Source organism: Mus musculus, chromosome 3, assembly GCF_000001635.26.
Source record: "Mus musculus strain C57BL/6J chromosome 3, GRCm38.p6 C57BL/6J".
Classification (NCBI taxonomy): Eukaryota; Metazoa; Chordata; class Mammalia; order Rodentia; family Muridae; genus Mus; species Mus musculus.
In genome coordinates, this window is record NC_000069.6 from 136058847 (window position 1) to 136083950 (window position 25104).

Consider the following 25104-nt stretch of genomic DNA (forward strand, 5'->3'; position numbering starts at 1 on the left):
CAGCTTCCTTTTAACACAGCTTATTCTCCCATCTCTGACTAAGGAACCTATCATTATCTATGGTATATTTATTTGTTAGACCAGCCCTAGACCATATGAAGCTTGGAAATTGCTATACTACAACTGTGTGGAGAGATCCATAAAGGAAAGCACATTTTTATCTACCTTTTTTTGTTTGTTTGTTTACTACAAAGCTGAGAATATAGTTTTCCCTGTTTATATTCTCTTCTGACAATCTTTGTATCTCTACTTTCTTTGACTCTGTTTAGATTTCCTCTTCTCCCAGTTCCCTATTCAATTCATATTTCCTTTTTTTTTTGTTCAATTTGTGTTTCTTACAAATCTAAGATATTAGCAATCTCTTAAGAAGCCACATAGAAATAAGTATATGCTTTTCACTTTTGTGGCCATAAATTTCCCTCATTGAACTGTTAACTGCAGTTTGTTTCATTCTCCAATTTTTAATTTTCTATACTTTTTTCTTGATAGAAAGATTCTTTTTGAAACACTGTCTTAATTCTTACATATTTGGAATAAATCTGCAGCACGTCGGGAACGTTCTCTTAACGCTTTGATCTTCCCGGGTGTGCTGAGGCTTTTGAAGCCTCAGCACAAGCTCCATCCTACTCGCCATCCAAGCACACCTTAAACAAATATGCGAGCTCTGTGTTTTTACGCCTTATTCAGTAAAGGACAAATTGGTTGAGTTAGTTGTGATTCCAGTCTCAGTATTCTTATTGATTTCTGTCAGAAGTTTGGTTAACTACTGAGAAAAAGTGAGACCGTTTCTGAGTATTGCCAAATTTTGCTTCATTGGCTGTGATGAAACTTATAAGCATATCTGTAACAAAAAAGATAGAAACATCTAGGCTGTTATACTTTATTCTTATCAAATGTATTCTTTTATCTCCTGCCGTGGGTTTTATCTTTATATTATCTTGTCCTGTAGTAACAGGGCCACCACAGCTTTCTTAACTCTTGGTATGGTGATAGTTCTTCACTCTATAGCTATCTAACCTTCATTTAAAATACATGTTTTTTTAGACTGTCTGAATTTATGTCATCTTTTTGTGTGCAACATAAAGATATATTCTTTTAAAATTAAGTGTCTGTTCAATTTGAATTGAGCACAGTTATTGATATAGATATTGATTGACTCAAATACTACCACCATTATTCTTCTTGATTTTTTGCTAACCACTTTTTTAGGTACAAATTTTGCAATGTTCATGATTCTTCAGAATTAAATCCATCTTGAAATTCCAATTAATTTCCTCTAGTGATTTCCTAGGTTTGCTTCTTTGTTATTTTTTTTTACATGTGTGGGTGTTTGCCTGAGTACATAAGGCAAGCAGTTCTCATACAGGGCAGATGAGGGAGACAGAACCCTGAGAGGACTCATTTGTGAACCATCACCTGGGCGCTGGGAAGCCATGTGGATGTCTTGCAGTCCTCTGCAAAAGCAGCAAGTGCTTCTTGCCATTGAGCCATCTCCATTACTTTTATTTTTAAATTGTTGCATTGTTCAATTTCTCAAAGTACTTTGAGATAAGAGAGCCCCTGTCCCGTTTCCTGCCTTATACCCCCTCACAGTTCCTAATTTACCCCCTTCTTCAAGTGTCTTAATTGAGTTTTCACCGTCTACACTTTGTACTTTATCATGTACAAAATTTGCCCAAGTCAACTTAACTGCAGCCTCTGTTCTTTGTGCTATTATTGAAATATCTTCATTCTTGAATTTTTGCTTTAAATTGTTATCATTAAAATAATTTACTAAAAGACAGAAAACAAGTGTCTATAAATACCTCATTTATATGACTTTCCAGGTTTTTATCCCCTTAATGTGGATCTGAATTTATTTCTGTTACTATTTCTTTCTACCTATATGAAATTCTTTAATGTTTGTTACATTGTATTTTTTCTATAGATCCTCTAATTACATCTATCTACAAACATTATTATTTCACCAAAAGTTTCAAGGATATTTTCTCCCTGTCCCTCCTTACTCCTTCCCTCCGTCTTCTCCTCCCTCCTTCCCTGTTTCTTTCTTTTTTTTCTTTTTTCAGCCTTTTGAAGATACTACCATATGGTCTCCAGCTCTTCACAGACTCTGACAAGATATTAGTTAATACCCTTAAGCTTTTCCTCTATATGTGATTCATATTTTTTTCTGACATTGGGAAGATTATATTGATCCATCTTCATGTTCAATAATAGTTAAATATGATATACTGATTTCATCTAGAAAAGATTTCTTATACTTTTAATGTTGCTTTCCACAACTTTCACTTGGTTATTTTAATTATTTAAAAATTTCTCATGTTATTTTTTATTTATCTCTTTTGGAAGCCACCTTTTGCATGCTTATGAAATATGTTAATGTCCTCTTATACAAAGGTCAACATGAGACCATCAGTTTTTTTTTTTCTTCGACAGATGAGATTCTGTGTCTTTATTATAGATTGCTATTTATTGTTAAATAATTTTTAGTCGTTTTTGGTGGAATATTGAATATTGCATGTCCTGTATCCTTGGATTCTCTGTGTAATCTTGTTTTAATATACAGTTTAGCTTCTGACATGAACTTCTATAGATCTGACTTCATTTTTTTTTTGTCAATATTCACCAAGAAAAACCTCTAACTATTGCATAAGGCCTCGGGTACAGACTATGTTTTTCCTGTTGGTTGTATATTTGGGTTTTGAGGTTGTCAGGCATATCTTTAATAGAGGTTACTGTAAGTCAGAGTCCTGGTATAGCAGGTTTTGGAGGTTTCTGGGAAGTGTTAAGATGGGGCCACTCTGATCAGGAAAAAAAGGCTTTCCCTAGGGGCCTCTGCCTAGCTCCATTCAATCTCCCTCTGGTCTCTCTCTCTCTCTCTCTCTCTCTCTCTCTCTCTCTCTCTCTCTCTCTCTCTCTCTCTCTCTCTTTCTCTCTCTCTCTCTCTCTCTCTCTTTCTCTCTCTCTCTCTCTATGCTTGTCTCTTCTCTTTGTGTGTTTCCTTGCTTTCAGAATTCTAGCGGTGGCTAGCTTGTGCTCCTTGGATAGTGTTATCCTGCACACAGTCACTCAACTCCTCTTTCACCCACAGACTTAAGTTTCATCTGCGTGATTCTGAGCCCACTCTTGCTCAGTTCAGCACACACTCCAGGAGATTCAGTTGTCTCAACTTTTATCTTTCTACATTCTGAGGGTCACAGGGCTGACATGCCTTGCTTTTACACAGTCTGTTAATACTGCTTGGCAGAGATATGAGCAGTGGTTAGATTTACCATTTGAGCCCTGCCTGCCTCTGACCACAAAGGCTTCAGCTGCTTATTGTCTACCTCTCAAAATCATGGTTTGTTCCCCTGTGGCTGATAAGAGAACTGATGCTTTATTAAGATGTTGGTGATGATTTTTGAATTCAAACAAAATATACGTGGTAGATTCTAATCTATGTGCTTTTTTTCCAGTTTCTCAAATCCCATTTACTTATTTATAGATTATGAACAAAAGTTATCTAGTATGAATATTGGAGGAAATAATGGTATTCAATATGAGCTTTTTAGATACAATTGCTATCTTTTACATAACCTTTAATAAACTTATTTATAAAATTTTTAAGTTTATAAGTTTTTTTTTCCATTTTTATTAGGTATTTAGCTCATTTACATTTCCAATGCTATACCAAAAGTCCCCCATACCCACCCACCCCCACTCCCCTACCCACCCACTCCCCCTTTTTGGCCCTGGCGTTCCCCTGTACTGGGGCATATAAAGTTTGCAAGTCCAATGGGCCTCTCTTTCCAGTGATGGCCGACTAGGCCATCTTTTGATACATATGCAGCTAGAGTCAAGAGCTCCGGGATACTGGTTAGTTCATAATGTTGTTCCACCCATAGGGTTGCAGATCCCTTTAGCTCCTTGGGTACTTACTCTAGCTCCTCCATTGGGAGCCCTGTGATCCATCCATTAGCTGACTGTGAGCATCCACTTCTGTGTTTGCTAGGCCCCGGCATAGTCTCACAAGAGACAGCTACATCTGGGTCCTTTTGATAAAATCTTGCTAGTGTATGCAATGGTGTCAGCGTTTGGAAGCTGATTATGGGGTGGATCCCTGGATATGGCAGTCTCTACATGGTCCATCCTTTCGCCTCAGCTCCAAACTTTGTCTCTGTAACTCCTTCCATGGGTGTTTTGTTCCCAATTCTAAGGAGGGGCATAGTGTCCACACTTCAGTCTTCATTCTTCTTGAGTTTCATGTGTTTAGCAAATTGTATCTTATATCTTGGGTATCCTAGGTTTGGGGCTAATATCCACTTATCAGTGAGTACATATTGTGTGAGTTCCTTAAAGGTAATCTTTTTATGTAGTAATGCAACTCTGTAGATCTCAGTTATAGATAAACGAATCTCTTGCTTGTGATGTTAACTATTTTACAAAGTGTATTTGTGAATTAGAAAATATTTGTAAAAAGGTTTTAAAAATTCTCTCCAGGGAAAATAGATATCAATACAATAACACATGGAGAAGAAACTTCACACACTGAGTCTCCACATGATATACAACCCAAAAGTTATATAATATATACACGTAGTAGATAGATGCAGATTTTGCAGTGCTTGTTCTTAGTGGTTGTTTTAAATTTGTTCTTGTAAGAGGAGAGATTTGGTAAAAGAGTGGCCATATATTAATAATATACCTTACTTTCAATTATGGAGTGTGTTATTCATCTCTGAAATAGATTTACCATCTTAATGATATCGAGTCTGTTAACACTGGTGTTTCCCTATTCCCATGGCAACTTCTAACTATTATCAAGGGAAATCTGCACTGCCAAGAACCATGTGGTTTCCAGGGAGACCCACCTGGTAAATGGTAGGTAAAATGATCCACATGTAGACAATTGTAAGACTTAACTGTCTAGGAGTGACTGCCTATTTGATTCCCCATATAATAACCAATAAAAATGTGGGAACAAGATAATCTTATTTGTAAGTTACATAGAAAACAAATGGATAAATGGTGAGCATTGGCTGCTCAGACTGGGTCAGTAGAGCACTGCTCAGTCTGGGTCAGTAGAGCACTGTTCAGTTTGGGTTAGTAGAGCACTCGTGAGGGACATGTGACTAATCCTGTTTAGTAGAGAAGGAACCAGAAAGATTAAATCCCCAGCTCAAAGAATGGAAAGTAAAGATTTGAGCTGAAGCCCATTCAGACCTCCAGTTCCTTCATTTCTACTCAACCCCCTTCTCATTTTGAGGAGCAGACAACTTGTACTCACCATAGGCATTTTCATCTTCTGGCCTTTTCCCAATAATGTTGTCTCGTAGTTGCCGTAGCTTTTCCTTAATGGAAGCATAGGATATAGAACCAGGACATAGATATCAAGATTTAAAAATCTTTAATGGATCAAAAATGAAAGCATTTATCACTATTACCACTACTCCAAACTACTACTTAGGAATAACTTGCTAATTTTAAGATGTCCAACCCATTTTTGGCTTTCTATACATAATCTTATTCTTCATGAAGTAGATGTAAAACAGTAGCGTCCTGTTTAATAGAGCTAGAAACTGAAGTGTAGGGAGGCTAACTTCTCTAAATCACAGTTCTAAGTCAGGACTAGAAATGGAACTTAGTTTCATGCCTACGTCTCTCATGGTCCAGCCAGCTACACCAGATAGCTGAGTGCTGCTTGCAGATAGCTGAATGCTGCTTGCAGCCCATCTCCAGCCTCCATGAGGTATATTTTTTCCTGGAACTGTTATTTCTAAAAAAAAATTAAGTTACTAGGGGAGAATACTATGAAACTAGATTCCTTTTCTCAGAATATTTGTGACCTTTATTTTCAAAATATTCTGCTTAGCACATTTATTATCATTTTAGCAGAAACAAAAACCACTCCAGTGTTCCATACATTTCTTTAGAAGAAGACCTTAGAGGGCTTGGTTGGTTGTCTTCAGGAATGCCTCTTTTCCAGGAGCTATTTCCATGGCATTGAAGATGTTCTTCTCTGAGTGGAGATGTATGCCCCAGGCATGCTAATGAGTGAGGTCAAAGGTCACCACCTCATCTTCAGGGCTAGGGATTCTATTTGACTCTTCCCAGCCCTTCAAATTCTTTCATTTCTATACATGAAAATAAGCCATTTTCCCCAGAGCAATCCTCCACCAACCATGTCACAAGAAACACTGATAAATTCATTTCCAAGGTACAAATGAAAACATTTGCAGCTAGAAGAGGAAAATGGAAAATAATATGAGTACATGTGTGTATGCGCTGCCTTAAATATGGCCACATAGGTATAAACATACATGCAAAATTGAAACAAGTGTTTCAAGAATGAATTAGGGAAGTAATTTCTAAGAAGCTGTATTCCAATAAACTGTATTGAAATCTTTATTTTTATAAGGGGTTGAGAAGGGTAATGTATATGTATTCCTTGGGAGTAAAATGAATTGTGTGAGTTTGTACTTGAGTACATTTTACCCATGTTAGGATTAGAGTAATTGTCAAGGTGATGATATTGATAAAGATGGAGAAATAATGCTATTCTGCTCATGAGGAATGCACAGGTGCAGAATTCTACCCTCCTCTTTCTTTAGCATTTGTTTGGAAAAATAATTGCCTTTGATTAGTACTGTGAAACCTGGACCACTTTCAGCCACCGACTGGCAACCAGAGCTGCAGTTCTAGGTAGGTAGTGTCTGACAAGCTATGATCTCAGATGCTTGGAAAGACCTATCACCTACACTGCTTTGGCCAAGAATCTATATTGTTTGAAATTTCATCACAGTGACTCATTTTTCTATTATTAAGAAGCTACATTGTCTTTTAAAATAAAGGCAATCTCTTGGTAGGTGTGGCATCTTCAGCTAATATTAGCTCTCTGTATTTTGCCCTAAGTTGGCTTATTAAATATGTTTAATCAAGCAGATACAAGGAGGCTTCCTGCCGTGGAATGAATAGAACCTTAAAATATTTTAGGAGTGGGAAACTCCATGAGATAAGTAGAATATGACATGGACATCTCTTACTGAGCACAGGCAAGATGATATAGGTGACATATTTTATAAGAAGAAAGAGGTTAAAATTGGTCATATTTAGGACTAAATGCTTGCTGTGATATCATTTTTTGTTCTCTTTAATTTTAGTCTTGTTATAGATTTTAGAATACTGAGCCCTTGTAAGGATGCTTCCTCTTAATTTCAGCAATGAGATAAAAACAAGTGTTCTCTGCACACAGGGCAGGGATTATAGACCGACTTGGTGTTTGCTTTGATGTATGGGTCCCAAGGTTGAGTCCATACAAATAACTCATCAGTGCAGACTTCGGATATTTTTCTCAAGCTTCCAGCTGATTGTTGCAAACATCATTTTAGTGGTGCGTTAAGAACAAAAGAAGAACTGTCTATATTTCTTGTGAACACTAAATGTGTAAAGAGTCTAGAGGGAAGTCTGTAAGTGAAGGAATGTTCCAGAAGATCATATTACCTGCTGAATCATTTCCAGACCACTCTTTCCCATCTGCCAATGTTTAAATTTCTCCAGAGCTTCATCCACAGACATTTTCCCATTCTTGACTCTCTCCTGCAGGAGGATCAGTTCTTCCTGCCCAGTAGTCAGATAATCCCTTGTACTAGGGAAGGTTGGGCCCTCCATCCGAGTTTTGTCTATGATACAAGAAGAGAATATTTTAGTAGGAAATTTACATTCGAACTACTGGGACAAAAATCATTTCACATGATAAACCATTGGATTCTCTCCCTCTTAACTGATATTCACAGTTGAATAATAAGCTAGTGTAAAATTTTTGTTTCACTATTTTTGAGAGAAGTTATCACTGCATAACCCAAGATGACCACATACTGAAGATCTTCCTGCCCCAGCTTCCCACCTACTGAGATCTCATGTCTGTGACATGCTTAGACAGTACAAAACTTGTAATATATTGCATCTGTATTATGGGTAAAAGAATAACTTTATCACTAAAAGATTAGGGATAAGTGAAAGTCCTGTACTTTCATAGACAATATCATTCCCTCACCCCATTTGTGTGTGTGTGTGTGTGTGTGTGTGTGAGAGAGAGAGAGAGAGAGAGAGAGAGAGAGAGAGAGAGAGAGAGAGAGAGAGAGATTAAAATGAGATCCTGTGGGTGGGGATTTCATGGTGACTAAACAGAGGAATACAAGGCCTGCCTCTTTTTCCCAAAGGGAACTAAAGCAAAAGATGAGAGAGCTGCACTTTGAGTTAAGTGACTGTCAGGGACCTATGACATTCATCCAGGCAGAAACTGGAAGCTTTGAAACCCAGAGACTGCAAAATGGAATCAGAGCAGGAGGAGCCAACAGCTGCAACCTGGCTACCCAGTGGGGAAGAGAGACACTCTTCAGAGAAAATGGAAGAGACCCAGCAAAGTTCATTAGCACAGATATTGGCAATCTTAGCTATTGGAAAGTTTTCCTGTTGTCATCAGCATGTGGGCCATTTAAGGAAGCAACCTAAGCCTTCCTGTAGGTGTAGTAACTTTTCTCTAGAGGAAGGACTCCTATCTCCCCATAAACCCCAAGAGCCCATCCTGTTATCATGTGAAGGCAGCTATTGTCTCAATTATACTTACCCCTAGGGGTCAAAGACCTGTGCAGATCCCAATATCTGGTCCCTAACACCAGATATCTTACCATAATAGCAAAGCCTCATAGACCCAAAATGACTCAGCAGAGCACCAATGACTCTTGAGCACAGCTACTTCAGGAGACAAATTATATACCACAACAGCTACAAAGTGGGGGTAGGGAGGATAACTAGGATACACTTACAGAGCTATGAGACCCATGCAAATGAAAATTACAAAACTTCCAATATAAATTACAGAGAGGACATTATAGCATAGAAATATGTTTGAGGATTGGAAGGTAGAATATCCATACAATCAGGGCAATCTTCAGGGTCAATAGCATCACCATCAAACTACCAAAGACATCCCTCCCAGAACTAGAAGAAAACACTAAAATTCATATAAAAGCAGGCTCCCAAGCACAAATGGAAGTCATCATGTTAAATAAACTAAGACACAGCATGAAAAAAATATCTGCATGTTCCCTCCTACATGAGACTGCTACAAAACTCAGTTAGAAGATAGAATTCACAGAGCTACCTGGTGGGAAGTGGTGGAGAAGAGGGACAAGAGGAGGCTGACGAATGAGCACATAGCTCGAGAGAAGTAACAAGTCCTAGTGCTGTCCAGAAGAGTGTAGGGAAGAATATAGCACACAATAACCTACTATGTACTTTATGCACAGCAGACGAGGAGGCTAAAGCTTCCACACAAAGCAATAATGAAACAGAAACATTCATTCCCCTGGTTTGATTGGTATACAGTGTATAGACACATTGAAGAATCATACTGTTCTTAAAATGACTCTAATTATTATAATTATTATAAGTATTTAGGGAGAAGTAACTGAAATTCCCTTGCCTCGATCATAACAAGATCATATATTCATTCTTGTACTGTTCCCTATACATTTCTAAAGGTAACAAAAGAAATTATAATGAAGATATTATGTGGACAAATGACTTAATCTAGGACCTGCCATATATAAAAATATTGATGTCGTTAATATTAAACATTCGTTGAAGAAACACTATCTCTAATTTTGAGAAAGGAGACCACAGTTTAAAAAAAAATCTAAAGGTCATCAAAGACTTAGGGGCCTTTGAAAACCTTATCTCTAGAAGATGGAAATACTGATTGATTTTGTAATTAAATGTTTTCTTTTTAAAAGGTTTTATTTAGGAGGTTACCATGTAATTTTTTGTGTATCACAGACGAATAGAAAGGCCCTGAGTCCTATGTGATTGCCAATGGAACACTGGAGGCTGGTATAAGACAAGGGCGGGGGGGGGGGGGGGCGGGGGGTGGAGTAGGGAGCCTACTGGGAGAACACAGGCAGATTCATTTGCTCACTGTGGTATTCAAAGACATAAGTAGACCCACATGTCTTTGGGGAGGCTATGGCAACTCCAGACCACCTCAATCCCTGTAACTGAGTAACAACACACTTGTGCAACCTGCCTGGCCTTGGGACTCATCTGAGTTTTCAACTTCTTGTTTATGTAGCTTTTTAATCTAATCATTGTAATGTCTCAGGGGAAGCATGTTTTTAACAGGTTGTTATTTCACAATATGCCCAGTGCAGAAGGACATAAAACTATCCTATTCACTAGAATTTGGCTACCTAGCCCTGGGGGAATCTTTAGGGATCCTTTTCAAAAAAGGAAGAAACTGGACAAACATGAAATCATAACATAAAAGATTTGAGAGATGGCAGAGGGGTGTTCTTATCTATAAATGTGGTCACTGATAGAACTGAAAATGATTTCTCTGGAAGGAAGATATTTTAAGCTCTAGGCAGTACCTTTAATTATCTGAAGGGTACCAAGCCCAGTTGTGTGGACTGACCCTTGATGTCCATTTCGGTGAGTTCAGGTCCAGGGACACTGGAAGACTCTTTCTGAAAGGTTTCTTTGCATCTAAATCATGTCTATGGCAATCATTTTGCCTTCCTGGAGGGACTTCCTTGACTTTTCAGAAGTTTATTGCTCCAGAACTAACACATTGTCAGCAGATTAGAATCCCAGGAGAAATGAAGACTGCAAGCCAGCCTGAGGGCTAACTGGTTGAGCAGCAAAAAGCACCAAGAGCTGTTGAGATTTTGTTTCTTTTACAACTTGACATTTATCAGCTTCCACACAAACTCAGCTCCTGAGCTCAGCTTCCTGTAGTGCTAAGTGCCACCCTACCACTACAGAAGGGCAGCATCCCCTTAGAAGCTATACCATTAAGTTAAACCATTACCTTATTTCTGACATCCTTTTGCCTAAGCCAGAACCCATTTTTATCTCAAATAACACATGTAGCTAGCTACATTTTCTGTACCCACAGAAGTTATCTCCAGCAAACTATTCCCAATTATGCCAATTACAATTTTGCTTCATGAATAGGTTTCACTGAATTAAAATACTGCATCTGGGGGTGGGGGGGGGGGCGTGGTATCAGGATGACTTACTGGGTAAAGGTACCTACTGCCAAGTCTAGAAACAGCAATATGATCCTGAGACCACACATGCCCTATGCCACTCCTCCAACACATATGAATTAATAAAGAACGAATCTTCTTAATAATTTTGTTTCAATTACCCCACCTAATTTCAAATTCTTAATTTTTTAAATTGTAAACAAGATGATTTCAAGGCAGAAAGACATGTGTTTTGTTCCTTCATAATTACGTAAACACAACAGCATCAAATCGAGAGAGAGAGAGAGAGAGAGAGAGAGAGAGAGAGAGAGAGAGACAGACAGACAGAAAGAGAGAGACCAAGACCGAGACCGAGATCCAGTCTCAAGTCTTAGTAGTGAGCTGCTTGTGTACAAGCTAATTTCTCTCATCCCTGCTTTTCCTTCTCATATGAAATAGGCTAAAGCACCTCCCTTGATAAATTATTATTAAGTGGGATATGCGCCAAAGAAAAATGATCTAGAAACTTCACTACCTCCTCCTTCATGGCAGGTTCATTATTCTAAAAGTAGGGCCTATAAGTTTTGGCAATGTTGGCAGTCTCTTTTTGCCACTCCCAGATGTAGCAGAGGCAGCCTTTCCCCACATCCCACCTTTCTGTTTCGGTTTACTTTGAGAAGAGTTAATATGATTATTATATAATTTTCATCAAAAAGTTTTTGTCATCCTGCTAGCTGCTTGTTTGAAACCCTTGGTCACATGATGTAAAAACCTCAAGACCGACTCATGGTTTAGTTCCTTTCAATTTCTCTCTTTAGTATTTTTTTTCATTTGATTTGAATATTGTTCACAAAAGCAACAAATCATCTCTTATGTGAATATTTGAGTGTGTGGAAGAGGTCAGAGAGCATTGTGCTGAAATTCTGCTGGTGACCGGCTGGCTTGGATATATTTTACTAAAGCTTTCGAAGGAAACAAATCTGAATAGGGCTGGCTGTTAGATAACAAGGCCAAAGTGAACCATTTACTTCATAAATACTATGCAGTTGCAAAGAACATAATGAACGAGATGGCTGCCCAATACAAGAGCTTACTCTACAGAGACAAATGCAAATGCAGGCTAAAAACAATAAGCACAGAAGAGAAAATTAAAACAAATTCAAGGTGATTATTGGGGAGAGTACTTCCTCTCAACCTACAACTTAATGTAAAGATACCATATTGATTTGACAATAAAACCTACTGCTCTTTCCAGCTCCGCTTCCCCTATGGAGTATGTTACTCTTTGTCCTGGCAGGAGATGCACTACAGTAGGGACTACCCACACTGTAAAGACCATTCTGGTCCTTTTTTTATCTATTCTCTTCTCTCCTGTTCCATGTTCCCCTTCCCTTTTCCTCTTCTGTCTTTCTAGCCCCATCTCATTTTTCTCTTCCCCTCCTTTTCTTTCTTTTCTATGTGTGTGTATATCCATCAGAGTTCATGTATGTGGAGGTCAGAGGTCAATGTCAGGTCTCTACCTTAGTTATTCTACACTTTAGTTTTTAAAGCAGTATACCTTGCTGAATCTAGAATTTTCTATTTGGCTTAGATTGCCTGGATAGCAAGCCCCATGGATCTGCCTATCTCTGTGCCCTTAGCTCTGCCCCTAGCTCTGGTATCACAGATGCGCTTCTCTGTCCAGCCTTTTATGTGTGTCAGGCATCAATACTCACGTAAGCACGTTACACACTGAGCAATCTTCATAGCCATTTCTTTTCATAGTAAAAAGATTAAGGAATGTTGTATACTATATATTCACAGCAAATTAATCTGTAACATTGGAAAGAACTCCTTTGTAATAGGGCTTAGTCAGTGGCTAGATTTAAACCTGGTTGTGTTTTATTAATGAGCCTGAGAACTGGTAGGCAATTAGAGCAAGATCCACAGAGCATGCTGAGTGATATCTGGACTACAGACTTGTTTATAAACTCTAGAGCCTCCACATATCCTTAACTTGAGGGCTGCATATATATTTGTTATCACTTCATTTGTTTATTGGCTTTAAGTTCTGTTTTCTCCTAGCACTTGGAAAACACAAAGGTACTAAGAATCGACATGATTCTCATTCACTAGTGGATGCCTCCCAAGTGCCTTGGTGCTTATTCATGTAGAGTGTTCATTCCCTCTGTTGTTGCTGTTGTTGTTGTTTTTTTACTTAGGATTACACTCATGTGTACTGATTTTTTTCTCTTTGTCTCACAACCCAAGAATCTTATGTTGTTCTGTAAACATTTTTAATGACTGCATTTGAGTCTCAAAGTCTACGTAGTCAGTGAGGTATTTATCCATTCTCCTCTCAGATGTTACTTGTTTTCTGTTGTACAGTCATGCATCACCAGCACTACTCCCACAGGTCTCCTTGCCCACACTGGTGGTTATTTTGTAGTGATCGTTTCTGAGCATGTGATTTCTGAGTGTAAACATGTTTAAAGCTCTGAATCCTTTCTGCCACTCTCATTTTCCTGGAACTGTTGTGTCACTCTGAGCAGTGGGGAAGTACCGTTTCTATTGTACTTTTGATTGTATTACATTATTTAATTAAAAATAAAAACAAAAAACAAAATAAGCATACCCTCCTTGGGCCCTCCTTCTTATTAGGCTTCTTTGGGTCTGTGGTTTTTAGTACAGTTATCCTGTCCTTTATGGCTAATATCCACTTATAAGTGAGTACATACCATATTTGTCTTTCTGTGTCTTGGTTACCTCACTCAGGATTATCTTCCCGAATTCTATCCATTCACCAGCAAATTTCATAATGTTGTTGTTTTTAATGACTGAGTAATATTCCATTGTGTAAATACCACATTTTCGTTATTCATTCTTGAGTTGAGGGATACCTAGGTTGTTTCTAGTTTCTGTGATGAACACATCTCCCTGAGAAGGGGAAATAGATTAGACATTGGGGGGAGGGTGGATGGATGGAGGGGAATGAGCGAAGAAGGGTCTAAGGATGGTACAAAGGGGATAAAGTGGGTGATTACTGAGGGAGAAAGTACTGGGAGAAACAACTGGATTGGAGGGTGGTGTATCTCTGGGATGAACTATAAATCTAGAATAATAGAAACTCCCAGGACTTTTGCATGACTCTAGATCAAACTCCTAGGTATAGGGGGTGTTTCTGACGCTTGTGAACGCTGCATGTGAACTGCATGTGAATGCTGAAGATCTGTTCCCCAATTGGTTTTTGATCGATCAATAAAGATGCTAATGGCTAGTGGCTGGGCAGAAGAGGTGGGAATTCCAGGTTCCTGCACACAGGCTAGTAGATGCAGGAGGAGCAAAGGGATTTCGTCATGCTTTGGATGGAGAGAGAGCCACCAGCCATGTGAGATCTCAGATGGAGTGGTCATTGGCTGCTTTCCCGACTGGGCCTAGGGTAGTAGGTGAGAATTTAGAAACACAACTAAGCTGAGGGCTGCTTTAGGGTTCTGTTGAGAAAAAGGTGATAAGGCAACTAAGTTGAGGTCAGATTTAGAGATGTTTAGCCAGGAACACTGAATGGAAGGGCATATTAGCAGCGAGAAGCTTAGAAATGCTCAGCCATTGAGCTGAAAAGCATATTAAAAATAAGCTAACGTGTATGTGTATCTTATCCATGGATGTAGGGGAACAGGGTGGTGGCTGGTAGCATGGTCTACTTGGAGTTTAACGCAGAATAGTACAATCTACATGCTACACCTAGCAATGGGGAATATGGAGCCTGAACAGGCCATCTCTTGTAACCAGGCAAGTCTTCCTTCCAATGTAGGGATTGGGCACCAACCCAGCCACAAAACCTGAGACCCACAATCAGTACTGCCTAAAAGACGTGCAGGGGTAAAAGATAGAGCAGAATATGAGGGAAGGCTCAACTTGAAACCCATCCCATAAGAGGGAGCCAAAATCTTGGTGCTGTTAATGATATTCTGCTATCCTTGCAGACAGGAGCCTGGCATACCTGTCATCAGAGAGGTTTCACCCAGCAACCAATGGAAACTGACATTGAGACCCACACTTGAACGTTAAGTGGAATTTGGGGAATCTTGTGGAAGATGGGGAGGAAGGATTGAAGAAGCCAGAGGGGTCAAGGACACCATATGAAAACCTACAGTATCAACTAACCTGACTCCATAAGGGTTCATAGAGATTGAACTGCCACCCAGACAGCATGCATGGGCTAGACCTAGGCCCTCTACAGATATGTAACACTTGTGCAACTGAGTCTTCATGTAGGACTCCTAAAGTGGGAGCAGCAGCTATCTCTGCCTCCATTGCCTTCTTTGGATCCCTTTCACCTAGGTAGGTGGCCTTGTCTGTCCTTTCTAGAAGATACACATAGTCTTATTGCAAATCAATAGGCCAAGGCTGATTGATATCCTTGGGAGACCTCTCCTTTTCTAATTCTCAGTAGATATATTAATTTAAGTGATAGGCTCTGAGAATATCTAGAATTTTCTGAAAAGAAGAAGAATGTTCACAATGAACAGCTTTATTTTATTCCTAACCAACCTCAGCAGAAAACTAGAAATTTATTTCCATTTATTTTTAAGAAATTATTATTTATTTTGTTATAAATATTAAAAGCATAAATGTTAAAATAATGAATGTATATATCATCAATCAAAATTACTATGTATTTCTTAATGAAATAACTGATATATTAGTACTTCTATATGGAATAGTTATTATATTCAAACTCTTTTACTGATTTCAAATTGATTGCTAAAATTTATCTCTATAATATTATACAAACATTTATTAGTCTAGTAGTATTTAAAATTTTATTTTTTTTACCTCATTTGATGTAATTTTCATAATGTATTTTTACTAAAACAATGCTATGTTTTACATGAAAAAAGTCTTCTTGACATTACATTCTCCTATTTTACTACTGATTTTCCTGTTTCTTCCTTTTTCTTTTTCTTTTCTTCCATCCTTTTCTCCTTTCCCTTCCTTCCCTTTTCTATGATTTCCTTATTGATGTATTCTTTCAATTGTATTTGCCATAGATTTTGATAATTGCCTTTAAAAAGTGAACACACACACACAATATGTGACAATTCATTTTAATTGTCAATTAGAGACAACCTAGAGTCACCTGCGTAGAGTCTCAGAGAGGAATTATCTAGATCAGGTTGACCTGTAGAGATCCTGGTGGATCTCTACAATTAACCTTGATTGTTAATTGATGTAGAGAGACATACACATGTTGTGGGTAGCACCTTTTTCTAAGCATGGAATCACAGACTGGACAGTGGATGCTGAGTGCCAGGAGATGGGCCTGGCTTCCTTTCTTCTGCTGTTGATTATGGATGTGATGGAGCTAGCTGCTGTACGTTCCTCTTCTAGACTTTACTCCACTGATGGAGTGTTACCATGAATTGTGAGCTAAAAACACCTATCTCCCTAAGCTGCCTTTTGTCAGGATATTTCAACATAGCAACAGAAAGGAAACTAGAACATTCTGCATTTTTGTAAATACTGATTTTTCTTCCTTCAAATTAGTTATTTGAGAGTTTCCTACATTATGTTTTGATATATTCACACCCCCAACTCTTTTCAGATCCCACCCAACTTTGTATCATTTTTTTCTTAAGCCTTTACGACCGTTATGTGTTGTCAAGTTATTCTTGATTATTTGATTATATGGTCTTTCATCTGAGTGTGGCCAAACTACCAGATGCCCCTCAACAGAGGAATGGATACAGAAGATGTGGTACATCTACACAATGGAGTACTACTCAGCTATTAAAAAGAATGAATTTATGAAATTCCTGGCCAAATGGATGGACCTGGAGGGCATCATCCTGAGTGAGGTAACACATTCACAAAGGAACTCACACAATATGTACTCACTGATAAGTGGATATTAGCCCAAAACCTAAGATACCCAAGATATAAGATACAATTTCCTAAACACATGAAACTCAAGAAAAATGAAGACTGAAGTGTGAACACTATGCCCCTCCTTAGAAGTGGGAGCAAAACACCCTTGGAAGGAGTTACAGAGACAAAGTTTGGAGTTGAGATAAAAGGATGGACCATGTAGACACTACCATATCCGGGGATCCATCCCATAATCAGCTTCCAAATGCTGACACCATTGCATACACTAGCAAGATTATGCTGAAAGGACCCTGATATAGCTGTCTCTTGTCAGAGTATGCCTGGGCCTAGCAAACATAGAAGTGGATGCTCACAGTCGGCTATTGGATGGATCACATGGCCCCCAATGAAGGAGCTAGAGAAAGTACCAAAGAAGCTAAAGGGATCTGCAACCCTATAGGTGGAACAACATTATGAACTAACCAGTATCCCGGAGCTCTTGACTCTAGCTGCATATGCATCAAAAGATGGCCTAGTCGGCCATCACTGGAAAGAGAGGCCCATTGGACACGCAAACTTTATATGCCCCAGTACAGGGGAACGCCAGGGCCATAAAAGGGGAGTGGGTGAGTAGGGGAGAGGGGGTGGGTGGCTATGGGGGACTTTTGGTATAGCATTGCAAATGTAAATGAGCAAAATACCTAATAAAAAATGGAAAAAAAAAAAATAAAATATATTTGAGGTAAACACTTAAGTGTTCTTCTGTCCTTTGGTTCTGTTTCTTGTTCAGGTCATATTTTATTGTCAGAGCTAGGACTGCAGAGGGTTTTGATAGAAGCAGCATACAAAGCAGGTCTTGGGAAATAGCAACTTTTCCCTGTAGAACGGAAGCATGAGTTTCTGGGACTACATTCCTGCCAAGGCACATGTGACCAGTGGGTTACCTGCCTATCCCTTCTCTCCATCCTGTAGTTTTACTTGAGGCCCCCAGGAAACTAACAAAGAAACCTCATCTTCACACCTCCTCACTGTCTACTGGAGGGCACTTTCTGTATGTATAGCCATAAAAGCTGAAGAGGAGAAGAAGCCTTTGAAGAGAGCAGTAGGCTGGGCTGGGGCTCCATGGTGAGGGAGGGATTTGATGGCCTCCTTCTCTATGGGAAAATGGAAGCCTCATTTCACAGACTGCAAGGGTATACTTTTGACATTGGTTCTATCAGCCACAATTTTTTTTAAAAAAAATTAGAACTAGCCCTAGATTCCTCTGAACTCATTAAAAAAAAAAAACTTTTGTCTTCATTATTATTAGGAAGTTTGTATCTCTCAGGGTTTGCCTTCATTTCTGACAGAAGTTACATAGCGCACATTAGCACAGTCCCATTTTAGGCAAGAAATGAGAAACTGTATCAAAAAAAAAATCAGGTATAACTTTAACAACAAAAAAATACCCTTTGTGAGCAATATGACAAATGGAAATATGAGTTATACTGGAAAAAGCAGCTGAAGCCACTATTCTTTTATGGAGTACAAATGTTCACATTTTGACAATTTTCCCTCTTTTCTATTTAATATATCTAAAATTGGCAAGCATAGCCTGATGGAAATACCACAGGGCTCAGAAGTCTCTTTTCCCCACATAAGAGTAATGCCTTCCACGTTTCTCCAGGTCTCCTGCTTAAAGACAATTTTATTATTTAACATTTATCAAACTGGCCAGCACTGTGTACTCGGAGAACACAAAATATGCTCCCTGACTAAATCTTTTCCACGGGCATGCAAACCCCTCTGAAAGACAAGCCCATAATAACTCTGTAGTTTGGATTGAAGAATTGGGCAGAGACTTTGCCAGGATTACAAATTTATAAGCCCATAGGGCCAAACACAAGGTTGCAAAGCAAAGTTTTAGTGATTGATTATTAAATATACCCAAATAACATAGTCATTATCACAAACAAATATGTTCTTTCAGATTTTTGGTGCTGATAAAATGACTATTGATACATTTTTATTTTATTCTTTAGATAGAATTATGACTTAAGGGAAATGTATTTCAGACATGAGAAATCCACATGGAAAGAATGATAATGTAAAAGTTATCTCTGGAACATTTACATATAACGTCTACATTTACATACAGAGTATGAATGGTAACCAAAATTTGGAAGTTCTATAAGTAATTCTTATGCTTATGTAGATCTGGGGCTGCTTGCTGTAGACATTTGATTAGAATTGGCATACCCTTGTATTAGGGTTTGCCCTGAGTAACAGCAACTAGGAATCCTTCATTTGGCTTATTAATTAACTGAGATGAGCAGATTATTGGTGAGTGCCATGACCAGGGGGGCTGTTTGGTAATGTTTCTGTTCTTTGTTTGCTGTGTTTCTAATGGAGTTGGTCTTGGCATGGTAGAAAAAACCCAAAAGAAATCACACATTTAGGAACCATGGGCAATCTGGAAGCTGAGAATAGGATATAATGTATTCATGTTCTCAAGGAACTTCCTGTGCCTCTAGTGATCTTTGGGGATTTCTGGATCATGGTCTAGTGGCCCGATAACTGCCAACCTATTTTATAGGATGCTTGATATTTGGCAAACACCCAAATGATGCAGAAGCCCTTCCCTCCATGAGAATTTCATAAATTCATCAGCCCTCAGAGAACTCTGCTTTCCAGAACCCTGGCTCACTCCAAATATGCCGACAAGATCTATTCCCCTGGTTTGTGACAATGAAGAGGCCTTCTTCCTGGCTCAGGGCTAGGAAATGGAGAGGAACGGAAGCACATTATATCTGTGACACCATTCTTCTGCATTTTCTGATTTCAAAACCATCTTGGGAAAATTGACTTTAAAACTGCATTTTGGTGAAAAAAAATTTATCTATGATCCCCAGTTCTTAGCACTTTCCTCTTGTATTTCTTCAAGATGTAAAATTCTAGTCAAAGAATTCCTTTGAGTTCCCACAGAAATGGTGCCAATTAATTTTTTTTTTTCTGTTCCTCAGGAAAATTCCTTGGCTCAGCAATAATGTAACTTCCTGGTAACCCCTTGGCAGACTTGAACATAGAGATTCTGAAGTGCTTTCAGTTTCCGTGGGGAAATAGTTGGCTCTTATGAGATCCTTTTCTTCCAGAATACAGTAGGAGGAATACATCGTTTAACCATTTTCAGGAAACCTGTCTAGGTCCCTTAGAAAATCTTAACTCATGAACATTTCACAAACATTATCCCCCTTTCCCTCCAGAGACCTCAGTCCTGGAGAAGTATCTACTTTCATGCCTACTGCCTGATGAAATCCCAGGAGAGTTGGAAAAGGTTCTGAAACCTGTAAGAAGCAGTGTTTTTCCATGATCTGGATGATCATAATACTGAAACAGCTTCAAGAGATAAGGCCGGACAATGCAAATGCAAAATGTCACTAATGCAAAACGGCTCATGCCCTGCTTGCTCCCAGGTGCTGCTATTTCAGGAGGAGGTTCAAACTTTACAAAATACAGAATATCTGGAGGGAGCAGGCCACTCTCTCTGCTTTCTGGCAGCTGTGACATAAACTTCTCCACTCTGCCACTCTCAAAACATGAAGGAGTGAGACCTCTGAAACCATGAGCCAGGATAAACCCTATTCTCAGGTTGGTTGCTCAGGTATTTTGTTACAGTAAAGAAAATTCTGCCTAATATAAAAAGCCATTTAAGCACCCAATACTTTCATAAAGATCCTTATTATTATTATTATTATATTTTTCTTCATGCTGGAAACTAATTTTCCTGAAGGTTATAGTCATCAGGGAGATTCTGAAAAAAATTTTTTTAAAAAGATCCGATGTTCTTTTTCTTTTAGAAATAGCACAATAGTTTGTTCTATTCTCGTAAACTCTTGATGTCTAAGAGTAAAGAATATCCTACTGTGACTAATTTAAAATGCTACAAATAAATTGGATTTAAGATTCAAAATAAAAAGACATAAAATAACATGGGGACTTTTTTTTTTTTTTTTTTTTTTTAGTCCTGAGAGGTCTCTAAAAATGTCTAATGAAAATTGACTTTTGTAAAGCAAATTAGTCAAGAGTTTAGATCTAGGTATATAAAATCAATAAAACATGGCATTATTGATAAGGTTTATTGTAAAACTGGTTTCCTTTCACCATTCTCTCTTCTATCCCAACATAGGTGAAAATTATTTCCCTACATAATGGTGGACCATTAATCTATCCTAGGCTCATAGGAAACTTTCAGCTCTTCTTAAATGGTTTTCTGTGGGGTAGATATCCAGCTGCCGAGAATAGACTCTCCCCAAGTTTCTACCATGGTTGATCTCCTATGAAGGAGAACAAATTCTGAAATTTCAAGATCTCACCTGCAGTGCTAGCAGAATTGGATTATAACTGCAAAGCAGAAAACACTTGACCTGGGAGTGGGGCTGTGTCGAACTGTCAAAAAGACCATACTGACTTTCCTACTTCCGTAATCCACTCTGTGCCCTTTAAAGCTTCTACAATTTCCTCAAACAGTACAATCAGTTAGGGACCTTCAGGGGAACAGTCTATATCCAACCCTTAGTGTGGAATCTGCCCTAGTCACTATTGCATTATGCAAATGGCAATTAATTCAACTTCAAAAGTTGTATCAGTATCAGTACTACTCAAAAGTTCTGAGTCTCTTCTAAGACTCAAGGCAAACTCAGCTATGAGCCTCTGTAGAAGTCAAAAATGTTGCTTAATTCTGACATACAATGGCACTTGATTCCAAAAGGGAGGACAGGGAGGACAACAGAGAAAGTTTAGACCAATACAGAAACCCAGTAGGGAAAACACTCCCTACCCTCACACACAGCTCCATGAGACCCATTCCTACTGATGGCTGCTTTCAGCACACACAGCCTCTCTCTTGGGATCGATCCTGTCAGTGGCTACAGGTTCTTTTGGGAATATATCCTACACTTTTTGTACATCTAACACTCTTGGTTCTCCATCCCAACCCAGACTTCACCTTCATGTTGTCACACACAGGGGCTCTATGAAGGGACTCTGATTCTCCTACGCATTATCTAACTTCAGTGCTTTTCTGGAACTTTGATACTAACTTCTATGACTCTAACTCTTACATCCTGGCTGCCTGCCACACCTATGGCACTATGTAGATGACAATACTGAGCTTTGCCACTAGATCAAGATATAGCCTTGCCTACTTGGATCATGACTGTAGTCGTGAAGTGCATGCATGAGTACATTTTCCTAGGTCGATATTTTCAAAGGAATTCTTTTAGAGACATCCTCTACTCAGGAACTCTTTTTTTTTTTTTTTTGTCCTCCCCTGCCCTAGGTGCTCTCCTTTAAAATGACTATTTTTAAAATTTGGGTTTCAGTTTTATATTCTGAAGCTTTTGATGGCTGGGGATTTCTTACATTAAGGTGTTACTTCTGTTGTGCCAGTACAAGGTGTACACCTACTTTTTATGCTAGGCATTTTCCTTGCACTTTTCTGCTCTCTTACTGTAAATCTAGCTAAAGGCAGTGAGTAAATCTGCTACAACCCGTAGACTATGCTGCCTTATATTTCATCTGAAAGCAACTCAGTTCATTGTTTGTGAATTCTGGCTCACCCACATTTTCATGACATGAGTAGCTGCTTTGCCAGCATGTCCCATCAGGGCTGCCTAGTTCCATTACTTGCTCCTGCTTAAAACCTCATGAGCCTGGTCTTTCTGTCTGGATTTCTAACAGCATTATGGTCTTCTATACTCCCACCAGAGTACAGAGGCTCATTAATCTCTCTATATAGCATTCCAAGGCTTCTCTGAACTTCAGCTGTAAACTCCTCCACGTTTCTTCTTGTTCTAATGAGCTATATGGTCAGGTTTATTAGAGCTACAGCCTACTTTCACTCCCAACATTTAGTATTAATTACCTTTCTTGTTGAAAGTGCCCAACAGAAGCAAGTTAAGGGAGAATAGATCCATTGCTTGCTTGTAGTTTGGGAGGCTATGGCCCTCATAGTGGCAAAAGCTTGAATGCCGAAGCAGAGAAGTTTGGGGCTATGAGAATTTGCTACATCTCAGAAAACCAAGAGGCGAGGAGAGAGTTTGTGTCAAATCTAGGGCTGGTTATAAACCTCAAAGTCCAGTCATGTGACCTGCTTCCAGCCGGGCCTTACTCTGTTTTGTAGCCTCTGCACAACAAGCTGCAGACAAGCGTTAAAGCAGAGGGAAGCCATCACACGTAAATCATGACATGGCTAAATTATGAAATTAATGTCAGTACTGGATAACTGCTATTTAAGGAGAGTGGTTGTTTTGCATATAGACTTACAAGCTGTGCATCTAAAGAATTCATAGAAGAGTTGAGGCTCAGTTTCCTCCAGCATTGTGTTCATGTGCCATGCGACTCATCGTGAGAACAGTCTAAGTACAACTTAGCTGCCATGGGGAATGCTACTTGAAGCGATGAGCGATAACCATTGAGAATGCAGCTTTGAATGAGTGACAACTCATAGCATCCCAAGAGTGGGTCCTTTGAGGTTCTGAGCTGAATATTGTTCAGTGAGTGTCAGAAGTAGATACAGCCTGTTCCTAGCCTTTTCAAAATGGCACAAAAGGAGATGGCATACGTGTGTGTGTGTGTGTGTGTGTGTGTGTGTGTGTCTGTGTCTTCTTTATTTCAATATGTCTTTCTCACTAATTACCTGGTACTAGCTTCAAGGTGACATGATTTGGGACTGAAATTATATCAAAGGTGCAACTACATCTGCTCATAGGTTACCAAAGATGATTACCCCTAAGACCTGTGTCAACCAATTTTTATGATTTTTATATTTGAACATTTATTCAGTCCCAACTGTTGAAAAAGAGTTGTACTAAATTGCCTATTAATAGGCTATTAACAGGCTATTTAGTACATTTAGGCTATTGTTAGTGCATATTAGGTTATTTGGTCTATTTAGGCTATAGAGTCTATTCTTGAAAAAGACAAATGTCCAAATGAATACTAGAAGTCAAAATGATTCCACTGGTTTGGCATGTTGGTGTGACTATAGTGGTCTTCAGCTCTACTCCGCATGATAAATGATGGTTCCTAAGGTATTTCATCAAATGCTGAAAGCAAGAACACACTAGGAAAATGGTTCTACCTTTGATTGGCGTCTACAGCTGACTAAAGAAACACCCAAGCTAGTCTCATTTACAGATCTATAAAAGGGGCCTCTGATACAAGTTATGGAATTTGTCTTATTTGTCCTTCCTGGTGCCATGAGAACAACATCCCCACAGGCAATATGATGAGGGGCCTTTCCTGTTCTTGTTAATGAAAATAATTGATTTTACTGTGGCATAGTTGTTTTGGGATAAGATACAAACTTCAAAGTTAAATCAATCAAACTCAGTTGTTTGTATCTGACCTGCGAGGCCTCCTGCAGATCCCCACGATTTCTTTAAATCTTAACTAATCTTAGTGGTTAACTAAGTTGAAGTTAATCAATACCGGGTTTCTTAGGTAGACTGTAGAACTTATCACCATCAGATTGTCTTCGGGCTGCCTTTTGTTGGAACACTGTAAAAAAACATAGAACATAAAAGTTTATTAGGCAAAGGCATTTAAGAATATGAAATATACCATGGGTGCCTCCATGAAGACAGAGTGCAAAGTATCATTTTCCTTAATAACAGTATCTGAACTATATTCATTTCCAAGTACAAGGTTTTTCTTAGTAATATTATCTGAACTGTATTCATTTTTGAGTATAAAGATTATAAAATTTGTAATTTTCTCATGTGTGCAGTTTATCGGTAATTTTGGAAAGCATTTTCTTTGGGCAGAGTCTGTTAATGTTGATGGGATGCATTCCTAAGCCGATTCCTTCTTGATATCAGATGAAGATAAAAAGCTCCATTTTTTAGAAGTGATAAAGGCTAAACCCACATGAGGGTAAAGGTTCATTTGCGTAGAGACTACTCACTCAAATCAGGCTTATGGGTGATAAGCAACTAAAGAGAAGCCTGTTGTGTTCCACAGATGTAATAATAAAAGAGGCACTTTACTCTTGCGTCATCTACCCCAACCTCAGACCTATTAAAGCAGCTTGTTTGAATTACTTCATTATCTGAAAAGTGCTTTGTTCTCATTTATTATTTCGCACATGAAATTCTGGGAATTAAGTCAGCATTACTCACCCTGTTTTGCAGATGAAAGGTAAAATTCAGTGTTTAATATTTATTAAGCACCCACAAAGTTCTGGATACTTTTGGGTATTTGTTAATGAAAT

The 25104-nt window shown here is 38.6% G+C and overlaps 1 protein-coding gene across 4 annotated transcripts in view; it reads right to left on the reverse strand.

Annotated features, from left to right (window-relative positions):
- Positions 1 to 25104, reverse strand: part of Bank1 (B cell scaffold protein with ankyrin repeats 1) — a 272779-nt gene that overhangs the window by 5484 nt on the left and 242191 nt on the right. For all 4 annotated transcript variants that reach the window (XM_006501484.4, XM_006501483.1, NM_001310749.1 and 1 more), the window contains 3 exons: positions 24324 to 24392; positions 7480 to 7658; positions 5267 to 5330 (listed from right to left, as the gene is read on the reverse strand). In XM_006501484.4, coding sequence (XP_006501547.1) covers positions 5267 to 5330; positions 7480 to 7658; positions 24324 to 24392 — 312 coding nt within the window. The remainder of the gene's footprint in view (positions 1 to 5266; positions 5331 to 7479; positions 7659 to 24323; positions 24393 to 25104) is intronic.